The sequence below is a fragment of the Hemicordylus capensis genome, chromosome 5 (genome assembly GCF_027244095.1).
Source record: "Hemicordylus capensis ecotype Gifberg chromosome 5, rHemCap1.1.pri, whole genome shotgun sequence".
Lineage (NCBI taxonomy): Eukaryota > Metazoa > Chordata > Lepidosauria > Squamata > Cordylidae > Hemicordylus > Hemicordylus capensis.
Window position 1 is genome coordinate 39835116 of NC_069661.1, and position 24776 is coordinate 39859891.

General features: G+C 44.0%; 1 protein-coding gene across 3 annotated transcripts in view; it reads left to right on the forward strand.

Moving 5' to 3' along the window:
* The window catches only part of ANK2 (ankyrin 2), a 509522-nt gene that overhangs the window by 38775 nt on the left and 445971 nt on the right, over positions 1–24776 (forward strand). The window contains exon 1 of one of the 3 annotated variants that reach the window (XM_053254665.1): positions 4933–4959. The exons of the other annotated variants lie outside the window; for them this stretch is intronic. Coding sequence (XP_053110640.1) covers positions 4948–4959 — 12 coding nt within the window. The 5' untranslated portion in view covers positions 4933–4947. Of the gene's footprint in view, positions 1–4932; positions 4960–24776 lie in introns of those variants that run through there. 3 annotated transcript variants of the gene reach the window in all.

The following is a 24776-nucleotide window of genomic DNA, read 5'->3' on the forward strand; positions in this document are numbered from 1 at the left end:
ACTTCCCGTCGGGCAGCTTGAGGGTGGATGCCTGGTGTCTCGCTGCCTTTGATGCTGTTCCCTCCCGAGGCAATGGGTCTGGTTTCTTCCTTTCCCCTGACTCTGCTGATTCCCCTTCAGTTCTGCTTCTTCCTCCTCTCCCTCCTTGCCTCCCAAGGCAATGGTTGGAACTTGTCGAGTTCCAGCAGGCATCCAGACACATTTCCACATCCCCATGCAGTTCCCTACTCAGTCGGCCACAAGAGAATTAAATATATAGATTAGATTATTACAAGTGGGAATGCAAATATTCCAGATAATGTGCTGTTCAGGATTTGTTTTGGTGGGGGGCAGTTGGAGGGGAGAAGGGACGGACGGACACTTATTTCTTTCTGGCTCCCATGTGGTTTTCTGTGTTATATAAATCTAGAGGCCAAACCTGGAGATAGTTGCCAGCAAGCTCTGAAGTTGAGCATTGTATTGCTGTGTGCGGAGGAGGTCTGAAGAGTGGGAAAAGGAAAGGGTGCTCTTTCCCCTTTTCTTCCTCCTGCATAATACAGTGGGGAGGATTTTTTTTAACTTGACTGCACACATCCTTCCAACCTTCCCTCTCCTACTTATGAAGTTTACTGTAAACTGATAGGGTCTTGAGTAGGCCAGTACCCTCCCTTCTACCATCCCCCGCCCTTTTTCAATTTCAACATTCAGTCCCAATGCTCTTAGTCATAGACTTAATTGATAAACTCACAGAGCTTGTTCACCTTTTGATTCCTTCATACCTTGCTATTTCTGTGCTGGGGTAGAACCTCCTGTAGATAACAGTGGAATAATCGAGGATTTTAGCATAGCTGTGATCAAGTGGCAACAGCTTGTTACTTTTCAGATTAAAAATAATATAAAAGGATATGAACATTTTCTTGTCTTGTGCCTCCAAAATTCCTTAGGTCTTGGAACTTACAGGCTGTGGGGTTGAGCTCACAAATTTGCAAATTGCAATCCATATAAATACATAATTATAAATTTACACATATTCATGTTATTTGCACAGGTCTACATATACAAGAGCTGTTTTCCTTGTGCAAGGAGCTACATTTCTTTTGCATATGGAGACTAGTTTCACTCAGGTAATTGTGCACATACTGTTCATGTGGAAATGCACAAGTAGTATTTTTGGTCTTTTGCCTTTTTGGTCCTTTGCTGTTGACCATGGACTTTTTGAAAGCCCAAAATTATACCTTGTTTCAAGTGATTCAATTCTCCCCACATTTTCAGATATGTTTTAACAAGGGTTTGAAGCTATATTTATGCTTTATTATTAAAAATAAAGAAAGCTAGACCATCTAACATTTTAATAAGCCCTCATGGTGTGTACAAAAGAGCATCAGTGGCAGTATATTACTCATATTTTCTTTTTAAAAATTGTTTGTGTCTGATATTTGAGTCTCATTTTGATAACATTAAGTCTTGGGGTAGGCAGAAGCACAAGCAGTTATCTCACGTAGTACAAACAAAGCTGCAGGCTTAAGTTAATGCTAATGTATCCACAATTTGAGCCAAAAGCTTTTCAGGGTTATTACACCACACTGGGCATGCAGCCCATCTATCTAAATGTCTGAGACAGGGACACGAAAGTTATGGATTGCCCCTTTGTACTCATCAACAGATGTGAAGGCCTGATGCTACTGTTTTCTCTCTTAGTGCCAGAATATATCCAATATGTGATCTAACTTTGGGATGCTGCATGATGGTTTCTTGCTATGTCAGAACCCATATTTCAAATATTGAATTAGGTAATGGTTTTCAAATAAATGCTGAAACCAGCTTTGGTGCTAACCCAGAGTGATAGTGAGCAGTATCCTTCCTCTTGAGCAGTACTATCAATCTGGCACTATCTCATCTCTTTGGAACATATGGAAAACATCCAAAATATTTGAATAATCAGACATTTGGATAAGCAGGAGTGCCATTTACACAGGTTTATGGTGTCCCAGGACTACTAGACATGGGACTACTAGACAAATAATTTAGATAAAAATCAGTTTCCAGTAACAGGTTTGGAAAATGGAGCTTCAGCTGCTAGAAACAGTGGCAGACATCCAGTCTGACACTGCACTAGTGCAAAGAACAAAGATCCACCCACACTAGAAGGTCATGTAGCTGAACAGATACTTAGAGTTGTTCAGTCTTGTGTGGTGTTCGTGACGTGTGTGTGTGTGTGTGTTGTGTTTGTGCTACAAGGATAGTGGATAGCTTTGCATCATACACTGCAATATATTTGGACTGAGGAAGAGGTTTCATGGCAGGAAGCATGCCACCTCTTGCACCAGTGCAACACCAGACTGAAGCCACTTCTACATATATGAAATTTAAAAGACAAAGGTTGCAGCACTGTGAGGGCAGTGCTGGGAGCGGCGGTGAGAGGTACCTTTAATAGCAATAGCACTTACATTTATATACCGCTCTATAGCCAAAGCTCTCTAAGCGGTTTACAATGATTTAGCATATTGCCCCCAACATTCTGGGTACTCATTTTACCGACCTCGGAAGGATGGAAGGCTGAGTCAACCTTGAGCCCCTGGTCAGGATCAAACTTGTAACCTTCTGGTTACAGGGCGGCAGTTTTACCACTGTGCCACCAGGGGCTCTTTAAAAGACATTGCCATTGATACCAGCAGCACCTGGATGTCGCCGGGTGTGGTGGCACCCTGCCCGGCATCCCATGTGGCACCTGCCCCGTCTATTGCACTCACCTGGCCTCTGCACATGTGCGATGGCCATTTGCATGGTCAGCATCGTGCGGTACCATAGAGAGGTACCGCAGCCTCCTGCTGCTTCTCATGAGCAGCCAAGAGTGAGCTTGGCTGCCTTAGCCCACTCTTGGCTGCTCGTGAGAACAGCCTCAATATGTATCTACCGGCTGATGTGGTATAAAACAACTAGCTGTCTTGTAAATAGGTGCTAAGACTATAATAATGTGCGTACAACTCTGTCTTGTAAGCAGGGACTTGTGGACACAGAGAACTTGTGTTTGGGGAGTATAGAAATGTATTAAATAAATAAATAATAAAATTTTGTAAACAGAGACTAATGCTATAATATTGTGCACATACATTTTGGAAGTAAGCCCCATTAGGAACATAGGAAGCTGCCATATACCAAGTCAGACAATTGGTCCATCTAGTTCAGTATTGTCTACACAGATGGGCAGTGGCTTTTCCAAAGTTGCAGGCAGGAGTCTCTCTCAGCCCTATCTTGGAGATGCCAGGGAAGGAATTTGGGGCCTTCTGCATGCAAGCATGCAGGTACTCTTCCCAGAATGGCCCCATCCCTAAGAAATATCTCACATTCTAATGCAAACCAGGGTGGACCCTGCTTAGCAAAGGGAACAATTCATGCTTGCTACCACAAGACCAGCTCTCCTCTTGGAGTCTATTGTAGGACTATGAGTTAAGAAAAAATGCATTGGATTGGGTATCCAAATGTATAACATTCAGATTGCTTTAGAATATTCCTTTGGCACTTTTGGATACTCCGTGTTACATTTGATTATGATCACACACAACAGAAATTTAATCTGACTTTTAAGATTATTATTATAAAAAAGGCAGATCAGCACAACTTGACTTTTTCACTGTCTTTTCACTTTTCCTTGGAAATGTAGTTGCAAGAAGCACCTGACCTGAAATTTTTCTTCCCCCCCCTTTCTATTATGGTACATCTTCCCAATTACATTTTCTTTCCTTTGACATAACTCATGGTAAAGATTTTCTCCAACTGATTTTTCCTTAAAATGAAGTTACAGAAGTTGATGCACAAGCACTGTAATGTACACATTAACGAACTGCATTATAGAACATTGTAATGGCATTTGCCTTTAAAATAGAGCCAGTGATTTCCAATAAAGGAATAAATCATTATCCGTCATTTGGGTTTTATTTTAATTCAGGTACTGCCAGTCAAGCACTTAAAAGGTTAATATTTCTGCTCTTTCAAGTTCCCCTTAATAGTGCAGAGCTATAGATTTTTGGAATGCACAAGGCTTTACTTATAAAATCGTTCAGTCCAAAGAATAATAGAGTCCTTCATTTGTATGAATTCTAAGGATGTTTTTCCTTGTCTAGGATGATGGGTAACTTAGAATTTTGAGTGTGTGCAATGTCTGGTGTAGAATGAATAGCCCTTTCTTGTTTAACACTCCTATTCCTGCTTCTTGTGCCATAACTACTTTAGGCCCATTGTATACATCATACAGTTCATGGAATAAGTAAATGAAACTGATGTGACACATAGTGAATCCCTCTGGTTTAGGGATTTAAGGATGATAAATGGCTGAAAAAGTAATCAAGAGGAGGGAAAAGTGCTCAAGAGACATGGTCCCCATTTTTCAGACCTAAGATGAATTCTAATGAGAAGGTAAAGCATGAAACAGTATTATTTTAAGTACCAGCTCTGGTTTTTCACATTACACTGTGCTTTGTTAGTTTGCTAGGGCTCAGTGTTCTGTGTTTAACTTTCTGATCTGGAATTGAAGACTATTTGAAATATGAAGCGTGAGTTTTAAAAACTGAAATAGGCCTCCATTGTACTTGAATCTGATTATTTGTTAGATTTGGAAATCTAATGCTTCGGTGTGTAATTATTAGCTACCATATTCTCCATTAAACGTTAGTCTTATGGTTCCTTAAAGACTAAGAAATGTTTCATAGCATACACTCTTGTGGATTAGAGTCCACTTTATCAGATATTCTGTTGTGAATGCATATGCTTCAATAGGTTTGTTAGTCTTGAAGGTGTCACAGAGCTCTTTATTGTTTTTGCTGCCAGAACAGACTAATATGATAACCCATTGGAAGTTTACAATAAAGATGTTGGCCCACATATTCCACAGGTTTAGGAGGGTGGGAGAAGAGCTGCGCCCTTGCAAGAAGGCTGTGGAGTAGCTGCAGAGAAGCCTTCTTCCACAGCTGAATGTGTGTGGAGGTAGGAGGAAAGTGATTTTCATTTCTCTCCCCTTCCTCTTTTTTTGTTTTCAAAAATATGTCCCTGAGAGTTGCACAGCTGGCGGGGGCGATGGAGTAGCAACGAAAGGGCAGGTAAGACCTGCCTTCTTCCAGTTAAAGTGACCAACTTGCCCTCGCTGAAATAGCTGGGGCAGCTCAAAGCATTTTGGTGCCCTGAAACAGAGCTGCCAGAACACTTGTAGCAAATCCCTACTGGAAAGAACTAATCGGCCTACTTTCCTTTCACTATAAACTTAATTGATAATTACCAGCTTCTGCCTCAAACATTCATGCTTCCACCATCTTGAATCAGGTAGCTGACATTATTAGAAACTATGCCATTGAGGTGTCCCTACAGCTGTAGCAAATTTGGTTCAAATCGATTAGGTGGTTCACAAGTTAGCCCACTTGCACCTCAAATATTCACGTATCTGCCATGTTGAACTTGAGTGGGTGACATCACAAATTGTGCCATTGAAGTGTCCCTATGGGTCCCTTCAACTGTGCTCAGTTTGGTTGGTACAGGCTTTGCCAAGTTGATAGGGATGGAAACAAACTCTCACTCTCACTCTCACTCACTCTCATTAGCTTACTTTCCTTAAGGAAAGTAGGCTGAAATGTTGGTTTGGTATTCTTCAGCTCTCTTTTCCCACCAGACGTCAACAGGACTATTTGTTTAGAGAGACTATTGCATTCTGTCTACAAAGAGACTTTTGTCCAGTGTGAATTGGCATGTGTACCTAGCTTAGATTCATAAGAACAAAAGAACAGCCCTGCTTGATCAGGCCCAAGGCCCATCTAGTCCAAAATCCTGTTTCACACGGTTACCCACCAGATGCCTCTGGGAAATCCAAAGGCAAGAGCTGAGGGCATGCCCTCTTTCCTGCTGTTACTCCCCTGCAACTGGTATTCAGAGGCATCTTGCCTCTGAGGCTGAAGGTGGCCTATAGCCCTCAGACAAGTAGCCATTGATAGGCCTGTCCTCCACAAATTTATTTAAACCCCTCTTAAAGCTGCCCAGGCTTTTGGCTGTCACCACATCTCATGGCAGAGAATTACATGGGTTGATGATGTGTTGTGTGAAAAAGTACTTCCTTTTGTCAGTCCTAAATGTCTTGTCTGGCAGTTTCATGGGATGACCGCTGGTTTTAGTGTTATGCGAGAGGGTGACAGTTTTTTTCCTATCAACTTCCTCTGCGCCATGCATGATTTTAAAGACTTCTATCATGTCTCCCTTCAGTTGTCTTTTTTCTAAAGTAAAAAGCCCCAGGTATTGTAGCCTTACTTGTAAGGAAAGTGCTCTAGGCTCCTGATCATCTTGGTTGCCCTCTTCTGCACTATCACTGATAGTTCAGATCCCATCAGCGTATATGTGAAGTTGGGGTTTTTTGCACCAATATGCATCACTTTACAGTTGCTAACATTGAACTGCATTAGCCACTGTGTTGCTTTAAAGCAAGATTTCTTATATATATTTGAAGGTGTTTCTTTCCTCAAATTGCCTTTAAAAAGCATCTGCAACTATATCTCATACATTTTTAAACAATCTTAAAAACAACTGGGACTTTGGAGCACATTTGTTTTTAGTAGTTTAGAAATTAAAGGTCTAATCTCTTCTAGTGAAGAAAATGCAAATACTCCATCTCTTCCTACACAGAGTATGGTGCTAATAATCCATATCTCTTTTCAGACTATTCATTTACACATTTCTGTTGATACTGACCTGATGGATTTCCCTCATACTCCAAGACAAAACAGAAAAATGGAGGCAGGGATGCCCAAAGCTAAATTGAGTTTGCATGGAAGGCTCAGACTGCATTGTGTCTTACAGTGTGGAGGGTGGGGGATCCTGGAGAAGTAGCAGTGTCTTTCTGCTACTTGCTCCAGTTATTTTAAAATGAATGCAGAACTAAATCTCAATCAAAGCACATAAGCAAACTTGGAGTGGGGGGTGGGGGCGGAAACTGGCATCACAAAGTCTGGAATAACCTGTCCAATAAATACTCAATCGTTCAAGAAGACACACAAATGGAAACATACAATGGAGTGGAAACACTCTATGGAGACCCACAAATTGAGTTCCTTGAAGAACTCAAATGTGAAATTGCCAACCTCCTTGCAAAAATATATAACTTATCCCTACAATCAGGCTCTGTACTACTTTTAGGCTCTCTACTTCCCAGGACTGGAAAGTAGCCAATGTAACATCGATTTTCAAAAAGGGATCCAGCGGGGATCTGGGAAACTACAGGCCAGTTAACTTAATGTCTGTTCCAGGCAAATTGATGGAAAGCATTCTCAAGGATAGAATTGTTAAGCATATAGCAGAATAGGCCCTGCTGAAGGAGAACCAGCATGGCTTCTGCAAAGGTAAATCTTACCTCACCAACATTTGGAGTTCTTTGAGAGTGTCAAAGAGGTGTGTGGATGAAGGTGATCCAGTTGACATAGTATCCATGGACTTTCAAAAATACATGGACTTTTTTCATCAAAGGCCCTTGATAAAATTTAGCAGTCATGGGATAAGGGGATAAGTTCATGTGTGGATTGATAATTGGTTGAAGGACAGGAAACAGAGGCTAGGAATAAATGGACAGTTTTCACAATGGAGGGAAGAAGTGGGGTCCCCCAATGATCTGTACTGGGACCAATGCTCTTTAACTTGTTCATAAATGATATAGAAGTTTGGGTAAGCAGCAAGGTGGCCAAATTTGCAGATGACACTAAACTATTCAGGGTAATTAAATCCAAAAGAGATTGCGAGGAACTCCAAAAAGATCTCTCCAAACTGGGGGAGTGGGCAACAAAATGACAAATGCAGTTCAGTGTTAGCAAGTGTAAAGTGATGCATATTGGGGCAAAAAAACCCAACTGCATTTATATGCTGATGGGGTCTGAGCTGTCAGTGACTGACCAGGCGAGGGATCTTGGGGTTGTGGTGGACAGCTCATTGATAGTGTTGACTCAGTGTGCGGCAGCTGTGAGAAAGGCCAATTCCATGCTAGGGATCATTAGGAATGAGATTGAAAATAAAGCTGCTAATATTGTAATGCCCTTATACAAATCAATGGTGTGGCCACATTTGGAGTACTGCATACAATTCTGGTCACCATATCTTGACACTGTAGAAATGGAAAAGGTGCAGAAGAGGGCAACCAAGATGATCAGGGCCCTGGAGTACATTCCTTATGAGGCCAGGCTACAGCATGTGGGATTTTAGTTTAGTTCATGATTGGCACCAGGAACTACACTAGTTCCAGTCATGAGGACAGCCCTTCTGACTCTGATCTAGTAACTTCAGTTCTTGCAGAGCTTCTCTCATCTTAACTGACAATGAGTTTGTTTAGGACAGCTGCACTGAATTGTTGACTTTAGGGCAGAGTGTGCTTTTCAGTACATGGTTTTCGTGAATGTTTTAGGATGTGGATCCCTATATCCTTTATATCCACTGTCTATTAAAAATTGCTTCCTGAGATACTGGATCCTTAGTGAAGCCATGAGGTGACTGATTGACTATGTGTTAGAAACTTGCCATACATTCAGAACTGGCTCATCACCATTTACACAGGAATTGTACTAAATGACTCTTAGGAAACCTTGGAGACAAAATAAAAATTATTGCAGCTTTGATGAAGGTGATGAAAAAAGAGCAACCTTGTATGTGGTCAATCAGATTTTCAAAATGGTAGTGGGATAGATCATCTTAAAAGCAACCTTACTCTCAAAATGGCATATTCTTCCAAAGCTTTTAAATTTAAACTAGAATTTGACTTAATTTCAAAAATTAAAGCAACATTCTACTACGTGCTGCAAATATTGTTTAGGGGAAAAATGTGTCACTTAACCTCATGCAATCAGATGATAATTTTCAGTTTTCATCAAATGTATATGCAAGAGACCAATCTAGAGGGTTTATTTTAACAACTTTAAGTTGCATTTTGAATAATGGTAATATGCTGGTTGAATGCAGATCCAATGCTCTTGTTCCAACAAATCATGTTAGACTGAGATCAAAACCAATATCTGAACAAAGTGTCTAAACATGTTATTTTAGCTCATGTGGTCTGCTTCTCAAATGTTACCAGTATAAGCATCTCCTGAAGCAAATATAGATTGTACTGATGCAGTGGACTGATTATCACAGTATCTGCTTTTTAAAAAGTATTTCTGAAATAAAATAATAAGCCCATGCATCACAGTAGCAATAGATTTTTAAGCCTCTTACATCTGATTACATATCTCTATCACAGTCCCCTGCATACCAAACAAGAATTAGCCTGCCTCAAGTGTTCACTGTTCCTTTTGTCACGGTGCAAAGCACTATTTTCTCTAAGGGCTCAGTAGTGAACAAACAATTTTTGTCTCCAATATCCTAACCAAACAACGACAGAAATAAAAATCAACATAATTTTAAAAGCTTCTAAAATGAAGTGCCATTGTCTACTTGCAGATAGCTCAATAGAACTTCATATCTGCCTTTAGTTATTTTCTTAAAAGGCCCATATGGCATGGAGGCTGATTGACATATTTTATGATAAGCAGTAGGTTGGTAAAGGTTGGAATGATGGTGAAAGGTTAAGAGCTTACCATAAGGTTACTATAAATAGAAAAGCATCCTGTTGGCTTCAGTGAAAATATGAGATCAAGCTCCCTAACTCATTCCTTTGAATTTCCAGTTGTGCTGACATTGTACAAGTTAGATTAAAGAACCACATGCCATACTACATTTGAAAGCACAGCAGGTCTGTGCTCCCTCATTGCAAATTTTAAGTTTTTGTTTTTAAAAGCTTCTATATTTGAATGGAATGCATATAGCAAAGAATGCATCTGAATTCTACATTTCCATTCTTCAAGCTTCTAAGATTGCATGAGTTAGCTTTTAGATAGCTCAGTATAGGGGCACACAACTCAAATGTCCCAGTGGGCCGAAACTAACCATGACTTGATGTGCAGGGGCTGAAGTCAATTTTAAGCACATTAATTATTAAATTAAAATTAATTATTAAAAATATTTATGAAAGTGAGGGGACAGAACGTAGGAGTCAAAGGGAAAGGCAAGGGGAAAGAGAAATGGTGTCAGTCAGCTCTGGCCCAGGGGCGGGGAACATATGGTCTCAAGCAGTCAACTGCAGGACAGAGTCTCCTGCCTGCAACCTCGGAGAAGCCTATGCCAGTCTTTGTAGACAATATTGAGCTAGATAGACCAGTGGTCTGACCCAGTAGAAGGCAGCTTCCTATGTTCCACTGCTGCTCATCAGCAGAACAGGTCAGAAGCTCGTCATGGCTCCTGCTGTTGCTACAGGATATTCCTTCCTGCAGGCCAGTAGAAAAGTCCCCACAGGCTGGATCTTGCCCCCCAACCTTATGTTGTGCAGGCCTGGATTACTATACGTCAGGCAGATGGACAGTATTTCAGCCGCAAAGTGACTACATTTCTGTAGAAGATTAAAGCCTTTGTATCAGAGTAATCTCACAAGAGGGAAATAAATGCTGAATCATCCCTGCCGAGCTGCTTGGCTAGGCTTCTCCTAAAACTATCCTGTATTATCAGTAGGTTCAAAATGTTGCCGCTGCCACCCCTTTTATCGACAGAGCTTGAACCTTCCTGGGCTAGAGGTGGTATCCCAGGGAAAACCTTCTTTATTTTTCTATTGGATAAGTACAAAAACCTTCCACATGAAAGCTTACATGGGATGAGAACACTGATAGCTGCTGGTCATCTGAGGATGTGTTTGCACCACAGAAAATCCCCCTTGCCCCCTGCTAACTCAGAGAGGCTTGTAAAAAAGAAAAGACTTTAAAAAACCACAGTTTTTTTCCAATTACTGCAGACTGCTTCCTTCTGAGGCTTTCTAGCTTTCTTAGATACTGATAAGAATACTTAGTAGATTACAAAAATAGATTTTCTTGGGCACATTTAAATGTTTATAGAGTTTTTGCAATGCCCTAGGTAGGATAGGCGTAGGCTAGTGTTTCTTATTTCAATTACGCTGCATGTAAATTATAATAATACAGTATTGGGAATATGCAAAATACACACACACACCAAAGAAATATACAGTTCTAATGCAAAGTCTGACTAAACAAACTTTCCGCTAAATTAATCTTCCCAAAGCCAAAGCCCAGGCTTCCTTTTCCTTGAACTCATCAAACTCCAGATGTGAATTCAAGCTTCCTGCCCTCCTATTTTTCAAGGATCTGCAGAGTCATTCTCTTGCAGTCAGTCTCTATGGCTGTATGCCCTTCTCTAACAAAGAAACTTCCTTCTTCCTCTCAACAGCTCTCTAGGTTCCACCCACCTGGTGTGCTGATTGGTTGACCCTTGGAGTTCACTAACCTGTCAGTCAAGACAGGGTTCACTTCCGGTTAACTCTTTACGGAGAGGAGAGTCTGATCACTACAATTTCCCTGTCAAACATACATGTATGCACAATTGCCTACATCAGAGGTCTTAAACTGTGGCCTTCCTGCAGATGTTGGTGTTGGGACCTGGCTTACCAGCCCTTGCGAGTTCTGAGGGAGGAGAAGAATGGAAATCTGCCAGTGGCCACAGCTCAACCTGTGATGCAGGGATGAGCATAAAACCCTTCTGGCAGCTTGGAGTGGCAGAAGGACATGCCCATCTCAGCAAGTACAAGCAGTGCACACCACTGAGCAACCTCCTAACAAGTTGGAGGCAGCAGTGGAGACAGAAGGGCTCCACAGGCCACTTGGGAGGCCAAATTGGTAATGGGCAGAAGAGGGAGCCAAAGGCCACCAGGGATTTGCCTCCAGGCCCAGAAGGGGAAGTGACGGGCAGGGGCTGAAAGATTGCTGGAGGTGCACAGACACATTTAAGAGAGTTGTGGGCCACTGATGAGGTCGAGGTGTAGCTTGGGGAAGCTCAGGTCCTCCCGGAGAGAGGCTGAGCCCAGAGCCTAGTTGGAGAAGGACTCAAGTGTCAGGGATTGCCCTGGACCACTGGAGGCAGATGCAGAAGAGTACAATCAGGACACAGCATGGAACTGGCTCTTGCTGGGACTGACAAACCAGGGGTACCTGATATACCCACTGAATCCCCAGTTAGTGCGGAGACCACTGAAGGAGGGAGTGGGGGCCCTTCCGAAGTCTTTCCAAAGGCCTTGAAACCAGGGGATGCCGCCGTAGAGAGCATCCCTGAGCCCTACAAGAGAGAGACTTCCATACCCAGCCATTGTGCACATCAAAACCCCCAAAGGACTCAGATCAGGAGGAGCCCTCTCATCAGCCTGAATGGCTCCAGAGGAAGGCCTGTGAAGCTCTTTAAGAACGCGGGGAGAGTGCATGCATAGCTGCCAGAAAAAACCTCTGGTCAAGGGTCGTTTTGGAAGCCAGTAGGCAGGCAGCCCCAGCTGTGACATGTTAGCCTCTGCTCTGCAACAGGTTCTTACTGACCATGTCTCAGAGTCTCCCTTTCTTCTGGACCCAGACAGTAGGGATGTGCACTGTTCGGAGGCCCTTTTATGGGCTTCTGAACAAGTTTGAACACTGGGGGTGGTGGTGGTTTTAAAGTTTGAAGGTGAGGGGAGTGTCTCACTTTAAGAGTGGGGGATGGTGCACTTACCCCTCCCTCCGCTTTTCCCTCACTGGCACCCGGTATTTTACAGGTCCCATGGGGTGGCAGTGTACTTCCCTGCCAGCCCGTTTGCTCTTTGGCCAGAAGTGGCTGGAAGTAGCTGGCACATGTCCACCCGCCACGCTTGCACTCGCACACCAGCTACTTCTGGCCGAAGAGCAAACGGGGTGGCAGGGAAGTACGCTGCCGCCCCATAGGACCTGTAAAATACCGGGTGCTGGTGGGGGGAAAGCGGAGGGTGGGGTAAGTGCACCCTCCCCCACCCTTAAAGTGAGACACCCCTCGCCAGTAAGCCACTCGTGCCTGGTTCCATGCACATCCCTAGCAGCCAGTAGCAGAGACCTTACTCCTTCCACTCTTGCTTCCTGACACTGCCTGCAGCCTGGCTCCTGAAATGCCCAGGGCGGATTGGGGTTGGCTAGAGGACCAGAGAGAAAAACAAAGCATGTTTAGAGTCTGGGGAGCAAGAGCAAGCTGAGCCCATCTGGACTTCCAGGGGGGCCAGTGGGGTATACTTAAGGAGGAGATCCAACTGTCTTCAGGACCCTGGTCCAGGAAGGTTTCGGGGGAGGAGAACGAGGCAAAAGGGAAAGGCAAGGCAAACAACATAAGGGAAGCGGAGAGTGGCAGACTTGGAACCTGAACAGGTTAAGGTACAGAGAGGGAGTTGGGGTCAGTCCAGTGACCGAAGGGAGGGAGTAGGACAAATATGGAGTCAACAGTCGGGAGACCAGGCAGTGTGGGTCAGACTAGAGGACCACATGGGTGTCAGACCAGGAGACAGAGTTACCCTGAACAGAGACAGGGAGATAGGACAGGCTGAGTCCATCTGGACTTCCAGAGGGCCAGTAGAGCAGAGGTGGAGGGGAAAAGCAGGGTGAGGGACTGACAGCATGAGATCAGAAACAACAAAGGGTCAAGGGAAACAGTGAAAGACATAGACAGAGCAAATCAACAAACACTGGGGAGACACAGCACCCCAACTCCTGAGAGGAAGTTGGGAGGAGGAAAAAGAAGCAGAGAGTCAGCTACTAAGATACCCGAAAAGACACAGGCACAAAACCCAGGTTGGTCCTGCTGGACTTCCAGGGAAGGGACCTGGAAGTCCTGGCAGTCTCAACCCTATAGCCCATTTGAAAGCCAGTTTGGAATGGGTCAAGATCAGGGCCAGGGGTGTAACTACTATTAGGCAAGGGGAGGTGGCTGCCTGGCCCCCCCCCACCTCGCCCCCCCCCAGAGGCAAGTCACATGACTATATATTGTGAAGTGTGTGTGTGCGTATCAGCGAGGGGCCCATTTAAAAATTTTGTCTCTGGGCCCACTCCAGCCTTGTTACGCTCCTGATCAGGGCTGTTCAATTTTGGCCCTCTTGCAGATGTTATTTTGTTTGTTTATTTATTTATTTGATTTATATACCCCTGCTAACTTGGCAAAGAAGCAGCTTTTAACATGGTGATTCTCTTTATTTAGCAGGGGGAGAGTAACTAGCCCTATCCACCCACAGCACAGTACCTGCAGTGACTGTTGCTGGTGTCTATCTTGTTTCTTTTTAGATTGTGAGCCCTTTGGGGACAGGGATCCATCTTATTTATTAATTATTAGATTTCTTTGTGTAAACCACCCTGAGCCTTTTTTGGAAGGGCAGTATAGGAATTGTGTGTGTATACACACACACACACACACACACACACACACACACACACACACCCCGCCCTTCCAAAAATGGCTCAGGGCGGTTTACATCAAAATATAAACAAACTCAATTAACAGTTAAAATCATTTAAACATTAAAATCATAAACATTAAAATCATTTAAAAACAACCTTAAAAATTTGAAACCACAAATCTAATAGAAAGCCTGGATGAATAAATGTGTCTATTTATTTGTTGGCCTACAATCCCCATAATCCCTGGCTATTGACCACTGTGGTTGGGGATTTTGGGAGTTGTAGTTCAAAAAGAGCTGGGGGGGGGCTAAATTATGATACTATTATTATAAATTATACTAGTGAGAGCCAGTGTAGTGTAGGGGTTTGAGTGCTGGACTAGGATCGGGGAGACCAGAGTTCAAATCCCCATTCAGCCATGATACTAGCTGGATGACTCTGGGCCAGTCACTTTTCTCTCAGCCTAACCTACTTCAAAGGGTTGTTGTGAGGAGGAACTTAAGTATGTAGTACACCGCTCTGGGCTCCTTGGAGGAAGAGCGGGATATAAAATGTAAAAAAAATTTAAAAAAAATTGAGCAGGCCTGGTCTAGATAATCTGCATCATTGAAAACTGCCTGGAGCAGAGAGGCCACTGCCCGCTCAGTCACCTTGCCCATCCATGGAAGATTGGAAATGGGCCTGTAATTAGCTAACTCTGTGGGATCTAATGCAGGTTTTTTCAAATAAGTTCTAATAATAGGCTCCTTAAGGCAAGGAAGCATCCTGCCTCCCTCAGAGGAGCATTTATAATATTTACCAGACCCTCTCTGTTAATATGATTACCAGATGAAATAAGCCAAGTTGGGCTGGCTTATTTCATTTGTCATGAACCCTGCCACCTATTAAGATCATCTGGGGAGGTCCAGTTAAGGTTGCTACTGGGACTGGGACTGGGACTTTTCTGTGACTGCCCTGGGGCTTTGGAACATGCTCCCTGTTCAGATAAGAGCATCTCCATCTCTGATTGCTTTTAGGAAGACCCCAGACATACCTGTTTTCACAGACTTTTATCTAATATTAATTTTAAACTGTTTAATTGGTTTTATCCCATGAAATTGTTTTAACTTTTTTATTCTGTGAAATTGTTACAATTGTTTTTACTCTGTTCTATATTTGTTGTGTTTTAAATTGTGTACACCACCTAGAAATACACATATCAGGCAGTATATAAATATGATAAATAATAAATATGGGAGCTCAGGTCCCCCAGGAGAGACAAGCCCAAACAGACTTGGCGGGGGTGGGGGGTGGGGAAGCTAAACAAGAAAATGGGGTGGAAATGCTCCCGGCTTCTGTGGCTGGGACGTGGCTTGCTTTCTGGCTTTGGTTTAGCTTTGGGGGCTTGTAAATGGAGTGGAAGCATTGGTTTCTGGGCAGGGGGCCAGAAAGAGGAGCTCCTTGATTTGCCAGGTGAGTTCCAGGAGTGGAAGAGAGAACCCTTTTCAGTTTAAAGGGAGTTTAACATTCAGGGAAGGTGCTTGGCAGAAAAACTGGGGTCCACTGAGATTTAAAGGAATATTGCTTAGATGCTTCTGATGGGGAAATTTAACAATCAAATCCTATATAATAAAAGGCTAAGTGAGTGGCCGTGGCTTTGGAATGTTGGGGATCTGCGTCCCTGCCTCCCTGGGCTGTTCTGGGCCTGCGCGAAGCGCAGGCCCAGAAGAGCCCAAGGGACACAGGACCTCAGACACCAGTGTCCCACAGCCACGGGCGGCCATTAGCCGGTGTGTGGCGGCGGGGGAAAGTGGCCGAGGCGGCGGCAGAGCCGCCGCCTCAGCCATGAGCTGCGGCACGGCGAGAGGAGGCCGAGGCAACCAGAAGCGGCCGCCCTGAAAAAGGCGAGGGCAATGGCGGCGGGGGAAGACCGAGACGGGGGACAGGGAAGCTGGGCGAGGTGGCGGCGAAGCCGCCAACGAGGCCCCCGCCCGCTCACAGCCGTCGCCGCCGCCTGCTCACCCGCCCTCCCAGCTGCCCAAAATGAAGCTGGGCGAGGTGGCGGCGAAGCCGCCAACGAGGCTCCCGCCCGCTCACAGCCGCCGCCTGCTCACCCGCCCTCCCAGCTGCCCAAAATCACCTTCCCCGCTCCCCCCCAAAAAAGATTAAGGGCCAAAATGGCCCATGAGAAGGTCGCCGCCCCCGCCTATCGCCCTCCCAGCTGTTGAAGACCACCTTACCCGCTCCAGCCCGAGGGAAAAGAGACGAGCTCACGAGCAGAGCTCCTCTCTGTGCTAAGTCACTGCTCAAACTGCCGCTATGGACGCAAAGGACGCCTATTGCGTCCATTGCGACAGTATGGGCAGCAGCTTAACACAGAGAATAGCTCTGTTTCCGAGTTCCTCTCTTCTCCTTCGGGCTGGAGCGGGTAAGGTGGGCTCCGTCAGCTGGGTGCGCGGGAGGGCGATAGGCGGGGGCGGCCACCTTCTCATGGGCCATTTTGGCCGTTATTCATCCACCCCCCCCAAAAAAAAGTAAAAGCAAAATAAGGAAGAACAAAAACAGAGAACAACAACAAAACAAAAAACAAAAAGAGAGAGGGGACAAGGGGGGGGGGAAGAGACAGAAAGAGAGAGAGAGGGACAGAAAAGACGGGATAGAAAGCTAGCGCCCGTTATCATAACGGGCTTAAAAATACTAGTTTAACAATAATAGTAGTAATAAACAAGCAAACAAACTTTATTTGTTAGCCGCCAAATAACAAATTTGCCTACTTGAGGAAATGTCTACTTGTACCTTTAAAACACCCCTTCTTTCTCTCTCATACCTAGGGATGTGTATGAACTGGCAGACGGACAGTTCGGCAGTGGGGGTTGTTACCTTTAAGGAACAGGGAGGGTTCTCTTACCCCCCCCCAAGTTCCCCCACCTGCACTGTGCCCAAAATAGCTGGCATAGGCCGTCAATGTACCCTCTTGCTGCCCCGGTCAGTGTCAGACCGGCCACTTCCAGTCTGATGCTGACTGGGGCGGCAAGAGAGTAAGCTGCCACCCTGCGCCAACAATTTTGGGCACAGTGCTGGTGGGGGAAACATGGGTGCGGGGGGAGCACCCTTCCTGCTCGTTATAGATAAACCTCCCTGTCACTGAATTGGCCGGACTGGTTCAGAGGTCCAGAAAAGGATCTCCAAACCAGTTCATGCACATCCCTACTCATACTCAGGGTGAGAAGGGTGTCTTGGGAAAGAAAAATAGAAAACTCCCAGATACCTGGGGAGGAAGGGGCATACCTGTCCAAAGGACGAAATGGCGTGGAATCACAAGGCCAAAAACAGGTCGAGAAATCAAGAGCGTGAGGGGCAAGTGAAGCCCCCTTTTATAAGGCAAAAACCATGTACCTGGAAAATTCCAGGGAATTCTTGCTCACCTGATGGCAAGACAAAAGGTGAGGGCTGAAGGCAGGAAATATGTAAATTGGCCATCCTTAGTGGCAGACAGGTGATAAGCTTTTCCTGCTGGAACAATCATGTAGATTGAGAGATGGCCATTTTGTTTGCTTAGAGATTGAGTGATCCTGAGAGATCAGGATGGCTGGCTCTTAATAGGGGTATGAACGAACTGTTCAATCCGGGCTGGTTTGATGGTTCAGTTGCTGATCGGACCGGCCTCTAGGAGGGTGGGCCAGTCCGTAATCAAACCGAACTGAGCCTGATCCGTGGTGGACTGGTTTGAACCAGTTTGGAAGTTTGAGGGGCAAGAGAGGAGAGCTGGGGCCTATGAGAGGAGAGCTGGTCTTGTGGCAGCAAGCATGACTTGTCTCCTTAGCTAAGCAGGGTCTGCCCTGGTTGCATATGAATGGGAGACTAGACTAGAAGTGTGAGCACTGTAAGATATTCCCCTCAGGGGATGGAGCCGCTCTGGGAAGAGCAGAAGATTCCAAGTTCCCTCCCTGGCTTCTCCAAGATAGGGCTGAAAGAGACTCCTGCCTGCAGCCTTGGAGAAGCCACTGCGTCTGAAGACAGTACCAAGCTAGATGGCCTGACCCACTATATGGCAGCTTCCTATGTTCCTATGACTTGTAAAGGAGAATTTGGCTTTAGAAAGCTTCTACAGGGCAACTGGGGACGGGGACACACACGCAAAAGGGCACCTTTAAAAGCAGAGGTGAGGTGCTTACTGGTCTGACGTCCCCCCACCCCCAACAGCCCACCCACATGGCAGCAGCGCAGTTCCAAAACTGACCTGGCCTCATCACAGCGGTAGATCTAATGTTGCCCATTAGATCTGAAGGCAGGCTATGGATGTACCCATTCAGATACGGATGAGCAGAAGACTATATTAAATTTCTTTCATTTAAAATATGACATTGAGAACTATATGTGACATATATAAGTTGTCTTAATATTCAGCCTAGCAGATATATTAAGATATTCTGCTTGATTTTGTCAGAAAGGATAGAAACTTTGCAGTAACTCTATGTATCTATATTGTTTTATTACAGTACTGATAAAATATCACTATAGAGGGAATTTATGTATGAGATAAGTGCCTTGAATTTATCTTGCTTCAATTAACTGTAAAGGAACCAACTTTCAAAAACTCTAATGGACCCCCTAATTAAAATTAGTTAGAAATTCCTTGACCACAGTAGGAGTGGGGTTGGGACATTTCACGCAGTGCTGAACTTTTAATTCATTAACATACTGTTGGAAAAGCTTAATACAGCACAGCAAGAAGTCTGCTAATATGTGCCAAATAGCCTGTCATACTAGCACATTCACTGGTTGGCACAATCTATGCTCCTTTCCTTGTTCCCACTGAAAACAGAAGAAGTCCTTAAAGCCAAACTTGCACATTTAAATTATCTATGCAGATCAGTATGGTTGTTATTTTAATGCAATGTGAAGTACATTTGCTGAACTTCTGAAGTGATATATTAATTTAGTTTCCAAATTGAGTTAGGTGAACAGTTTGATACTGTAAAGCTTAATATTCAGAATGCTAAGTATCTATACACACAGCAATCTTTTGTGAGGCTGTGAATGTTTTTAGCACCTCTTAGTTGCCCAACATTAGAGGAATGTTCAGGGCACCAGCATACATTTGAGTTATGGATAATAAAACAGATATGTCAATAAAGCTGTTTTCCATGATACACTAAGGCAGGTCTGCTCAACTTTGCCCCGCCCCCCCAGCTGTTTTTGGACTACAACTCCAATAATCTCCAGCCATAGTGGCCAATAATCAGGGATTATGGGAGTTGTAGGCCAACATCTGCAAGAGGGCTGAAGTTGAGTAGGCCTACACTAAGGCCTTTTCACACAAGCATCTGGCGGGGTTGGGCGGGGCGGGGAGTGAAGAGCTCCTACTCTGGTCTTGACAGACAAGTAGAGCCACCTTTTGGCTCTTGGAGCCCAGCGCTCATATGAGTAACACAGCTGCGATCTCCATTTTAGAATGCAAGAGCTGGGCCATCTGAGGATCTGAAGAGCTATCAGAATGCATTTTGCTGGCTGGAGACTGGAGATCCCTATTATAGCATCAGCCATCCTCTGGCCATTGACGCCATTGCTAGGGAAGGACCATAGAGTATGTTTTGCAAAGCGGCACATTCACAGAGAGCAAGCCCCACTAACCACAGCGCTTTCTTACAAACATGGCAGGCAGCAGCTGGGAGCTGCTGCTTGAGTGAAATGCTGATGCACGATCAAACTCCGAGGTAGCATGGCTCTTCTTTCCATCCTAGTTTGGTAAAGAGCAAGATATCCTAAGTTTGGCTACCCACATTTGAGTGAGCTTAGTAAAGAACAAGGTACAAAAGTCTTGGGCTACCCACATTTGAGTGAACCCTTGGAAAATCCCATGGGTTCTCATGAGCAGTAATAGCTGGGTTTACTGCCTTCTATCCTCTTATTGTGGGTTGTGTGAATGGGGCTAATGTATATTAAAGATTATTCATACTTTTAAAGTATACTTAAATGTTATTAAAATTTCAATACTATTATTGAAAAGTTTATTGCAGAACTTATATTTTGGATGTTAGCAGCAGCATAGAAAGTAGTGAAATGAGGAAAAAAAATTAAAAAGCACATTGCTATAGAATGAAGCCAAATATCTGCTTACATTTTATTTATTTTTATTTTTATTTATGTTAAAATTGTATATCAACTTTCATTAAAACTATCCGAAAGCAGTTCACATAAAAATTAAAAACAAGACTATAGAAATGACACAATTAAAATATTAAGCTAAAATATAAAAACAAATCTGACTAAAAAGATTTAAAATGCAAGCATAAGAACTGTGCAAAATACAAAGAAGCATCAGTAGAGACAATCATATAAAAGCCTGGGTAAAAAGCCAAAATTTAACACGCTTTCTAAAAATTGTGATGGAGACCGAGGAGTGAATAGCCATGGGAGAGCATTCCAGAGTGCACATGCCATATCTTAACACTAATTCAGATGTTAATATGATTATCATATTGATTCTAAATCAAGAGAATCACCAAGTTAAAAAGGTGCCTCTTTGCCCACTTAGCAGAAATTTGGGGCTGGCGGTTACCTCCCCCCCTCTCCAGTTCTGCCCCAGTCTCTGCTTCTGGGTAGTGGTGGGGAGGGTAAGTACTACCACCCCCCCTTAAAGAGACACACCCCCACCCTTCTGGACCGCTGGAATTCCGGACCGGTCCGGCGGCTTTCGCAATGGACCCCCGAACCGAACCATGCGCACCACTACTTCCGGGCCCAGCCACCTCTCCTCCCCACTGCCAATTCTGCCCCCCCTTTCTTTCCCCCCTCCTGGGCCTTGGCTCCACAGCCGGCCACATCTGAGCACCAGAGTCCATCACCTCTGACCTCCACAGCTGGTCTGCCGCTGTGGCAACCAATCCTCCTGGTTGCACCTCAGCCAATCAGGTGCATCCGCTGCTCAGCCAATCAGCTGGGCTCTGGGACGCACATTCCAAAGCACACCCAGGAGAATTGTAGGAGATATGTAGCACCAGAACAACACAACATAAGTTCTATGAAAATGCTGCATCATGATAATGATACACAGACACAAATTAAACTGTCAGCCTGGTCATTGATCTTGGAGAGCATAGGTTATATACCTTACTATTCATTCTGTCAATATTGTCATATGGCAGCTCCAATAACATGTATTCTTGGATGGTGTGGGACATTCCAACTATCCTTTAGCATATATCAAATAAACTGATGTGAAGGATGCATACTTTGAAGAGAAGGGTGCATAATTTGATGAAAACGAGTCACATTACTAAGCTGACACACTGAACAATTATGATACACATTATAAAAGTCAACCCACTTCACTAAACCATAATGTGCCCGGAGTGATAAAGCTTTTAGAACAAGAAAAACAGTTGTTGGCTGTCATTCGTTTCATTAAGCATGAATTCTATTGGGACAGTGGGACAATTATATTGTGAAGACTATATAGTGGTTACTCTAGCAGCCAAATGATTTTGCTTGAGCAAGTGTTCCCATTGTGAGGGAATAACTGTCTGACACCAGTCATAGACCTAATATCTGTAAGCGTTTTGGTGTGGGATAAATGGGAGACTAGAAGTGTGAGCACTGCAAGATATTCCCCTTAGGGGATGGTGCCGCTCTGGGAAGAGCAGAAGGTTTAAAATTCCCTCCCTGGCTTCTCCAAGATAGGGCTGAGAGAGATTCCTGCCTGCAGCCTTGGAGAAGCTGTTGCCAGTCTGTGAAGATAATACTCATCTAGATAGACCAATGGTCTGACTCAGTATATGGCAGCTTCCTATGTTCCTATGTAACTGGTGACACAGGCACCTACTGAATAGTAACTGTGACATCAACAAGTCTCTTTGCCTGTCTTATGTCATTTTGAGTTTTTTTCTTTCTCTTTTCTTCTGATGTACACTTGAATGCACACATCCAACAGTATCTGTCGGCTATTTGAGTGCACACATCCAGCACCTTTTAAAGATATGGCTCTTCCCACCCGCCCCCACCGCCATTGGAAGACTATTTCAAGGAAACTCTTTCACCTTTAATAATTAGCCAGCACACGTTCACCATTAGCGCTTCCATGAGTATGGGTTAAAACTAGAGGATGCCTTATTTGCCCTGACAATCTAGAGTATTGTAATAAATTATTTAGGATAAACAAGGCATGTTTGCCAGTGTGTCAACCTTGAGGAGTGCCTTATCTCTTTGATAGCTGTTAGTAATTGATAAACGCACAACAGATATGACTTCTTTTAACTGCAGTGCTGCAGATAGCCTCTACATGTAGAGCTGTGTAGAAACCACTTTTTTATTGGTTCATCTCATCGTGTTGATGTATATTTAAAGACCCATCTCCATATGGCCAGGGCCAGCCATGCAAGTCCTTACCACTCAATCATTGCCTTTGACTGTGGTCAGGTGAAAAGTGGGTGGTAAGGACTCAAGTGAATGTTCCCACTCACTTGGTATTGGCCTTTGAAATGTCACACAACGGTGCTGTGGGATTAACCTGCAGAAGGCTCCCACAGCTGCTGCTATAATGTCTAAAAGATACAAGGGTAACAGGAACATTTAAAACATTCCCTTCCCATTATACAGCTGTTAAAAGGCGCAGGAGCATGCTTCAAGACTGGGTGCTGGACAAACCTACCATTATTCCTTTTTGGAGGAAATTATTTAAATTAAACACCTAATGCTCATTGAATGGTCAGGATTATTATTCTAAAGACACGTGATCCCTCTTTTATCTAGAGTTGGCTACTTGAGATAAAAGCTATAGAAATTTATTCCAAATGAAAGGGAATATGTGAAAAACAGAGCTCTCTCATCCCTATTTATATGCATAATGAAAACCATTTAAAGAAAATGTGAAAAATTATTGTTCTCTAGCCTAGGTCTGCTTTTATAATGTTATCACTTATAACAAGGAAGTATACAGGAGGGAAAGAAACCCTGTATCACAGGTCACCCAAAACTTGCAATTGAATTTTCTTTTTATAATTGCTTTTCAGAATGCTTTAAGAGCTGTGATGTTCTACTTGACTAATCAATGAAAGGATAAAATGTCAGTGAGTCTAGGAGATGAAAGCACTGGATTGCTAAGTTATTGATATTGATGCACACTCCCCACTTTCCCACATGGTGAGTTGTTCTAGGACTCCTAGAACAGGGTTACCAGGTTTAGATTTCCTTCAGATTATAGAGGACACTGTTGACATTTAGCTTTAAAATTTGCTTTATTAATAAAATACAAATAGAGTACAAATGGTGGCAACAAGCATTCTTGCAAAAGGGTGGATAAGCACCCCTGAAAAAGACCCTATACCCCAAGGTGCTTTACCTCCAGCCAACTCACAGCTACCTTTGTCCCACTTTCTGAGTCCAGATTCAGAATTGCCAAACTGATTGTGTTGCATCCAGTGTGCTGTCAGATCCCCATCTTGTGGGTGAGTTGCACATTCAGGGCACCACCTGCAGTCATTAAGGGAACATTAACATTCTTTTTTCATATTCTGGGCTGCAACCAAACTTTCAGGCAAAATCATCAATGGAAATCAAAAGAGGGAAAACTCATAACAAAATAAAACAGCAAGTTTCATAATTGTTCTTTAAACCAGAAGTAATTTTATTAACATTAGTTCAGTCAGGTTGACATTGCTGCAATTACAAAGATTTTGGAAATGTTTTGTTCTTTGGCAGGGAATATTTAGTGGTCATAAATATTCAGGAAATAGGAGACTTTGAGGCTATTCTCACAGGACGCCTAACTTAGGTTAGGGCAGCCCAGCCTGGGTTAGGATGCTCATGTGGAGTGCCAGGATCGAGGCCAATCCTGGCATTGCTGCCCCACCTAATCTGATTTTTACCCAAGCCTTAAGCCAGGGTTAAGGGTGTGAATGCGCCCTTAACCCTGGTGCCAGGACACACAGCCCAACCATACACAGAGTTGGGCACCTAACAGCGCCCAACTCCTGGGGAATCTCCCAAAGCACTGTGCTCATCACATGGTGCATTGTGGGATACATGGTGTATTGTGGGAGGCTGGGACTTGTTTTCCGATCTCCAGTGATCTGCTCTGCACTGCCAGGAGCAGCATGGATCATGTGGGCGTGCACCAATGGGCTGAAGAGTGAGCAACTGATTGTGTCTGGGGAGAAGGTATGTTCAATCCTGCCCCCCAACCCCGCCCCAGTAATGATCATAGGCACAGCCTCATTATTTAGTTTAAAATATTTTAAAAATAAAATGGAGAAAAATACAAATCGGCCCCTATAAGGAAAAAAACAAGTAAACCACTTGGGGCTTAAATTGTCAACATAAAGACCAGATGTTCAAAATGTAGCCTACTGCCCTCTTTATGCAGCTGAAGAGTTCAGGGGTGTCATGTTCACCGTGACAGAGAAGGGGATGCCATGTTCTTCATGGCAACGAGGAAGTTTCTGAAAAAGTCCTTTGCTCTGTATTAATGGAAACATCTTTTCACATGAACAAAGGTGTAAACGGTTCCATAAACAGGTTGGAGTCAAATTCTAGGACATTGTGTTAAACGAGTAAGGC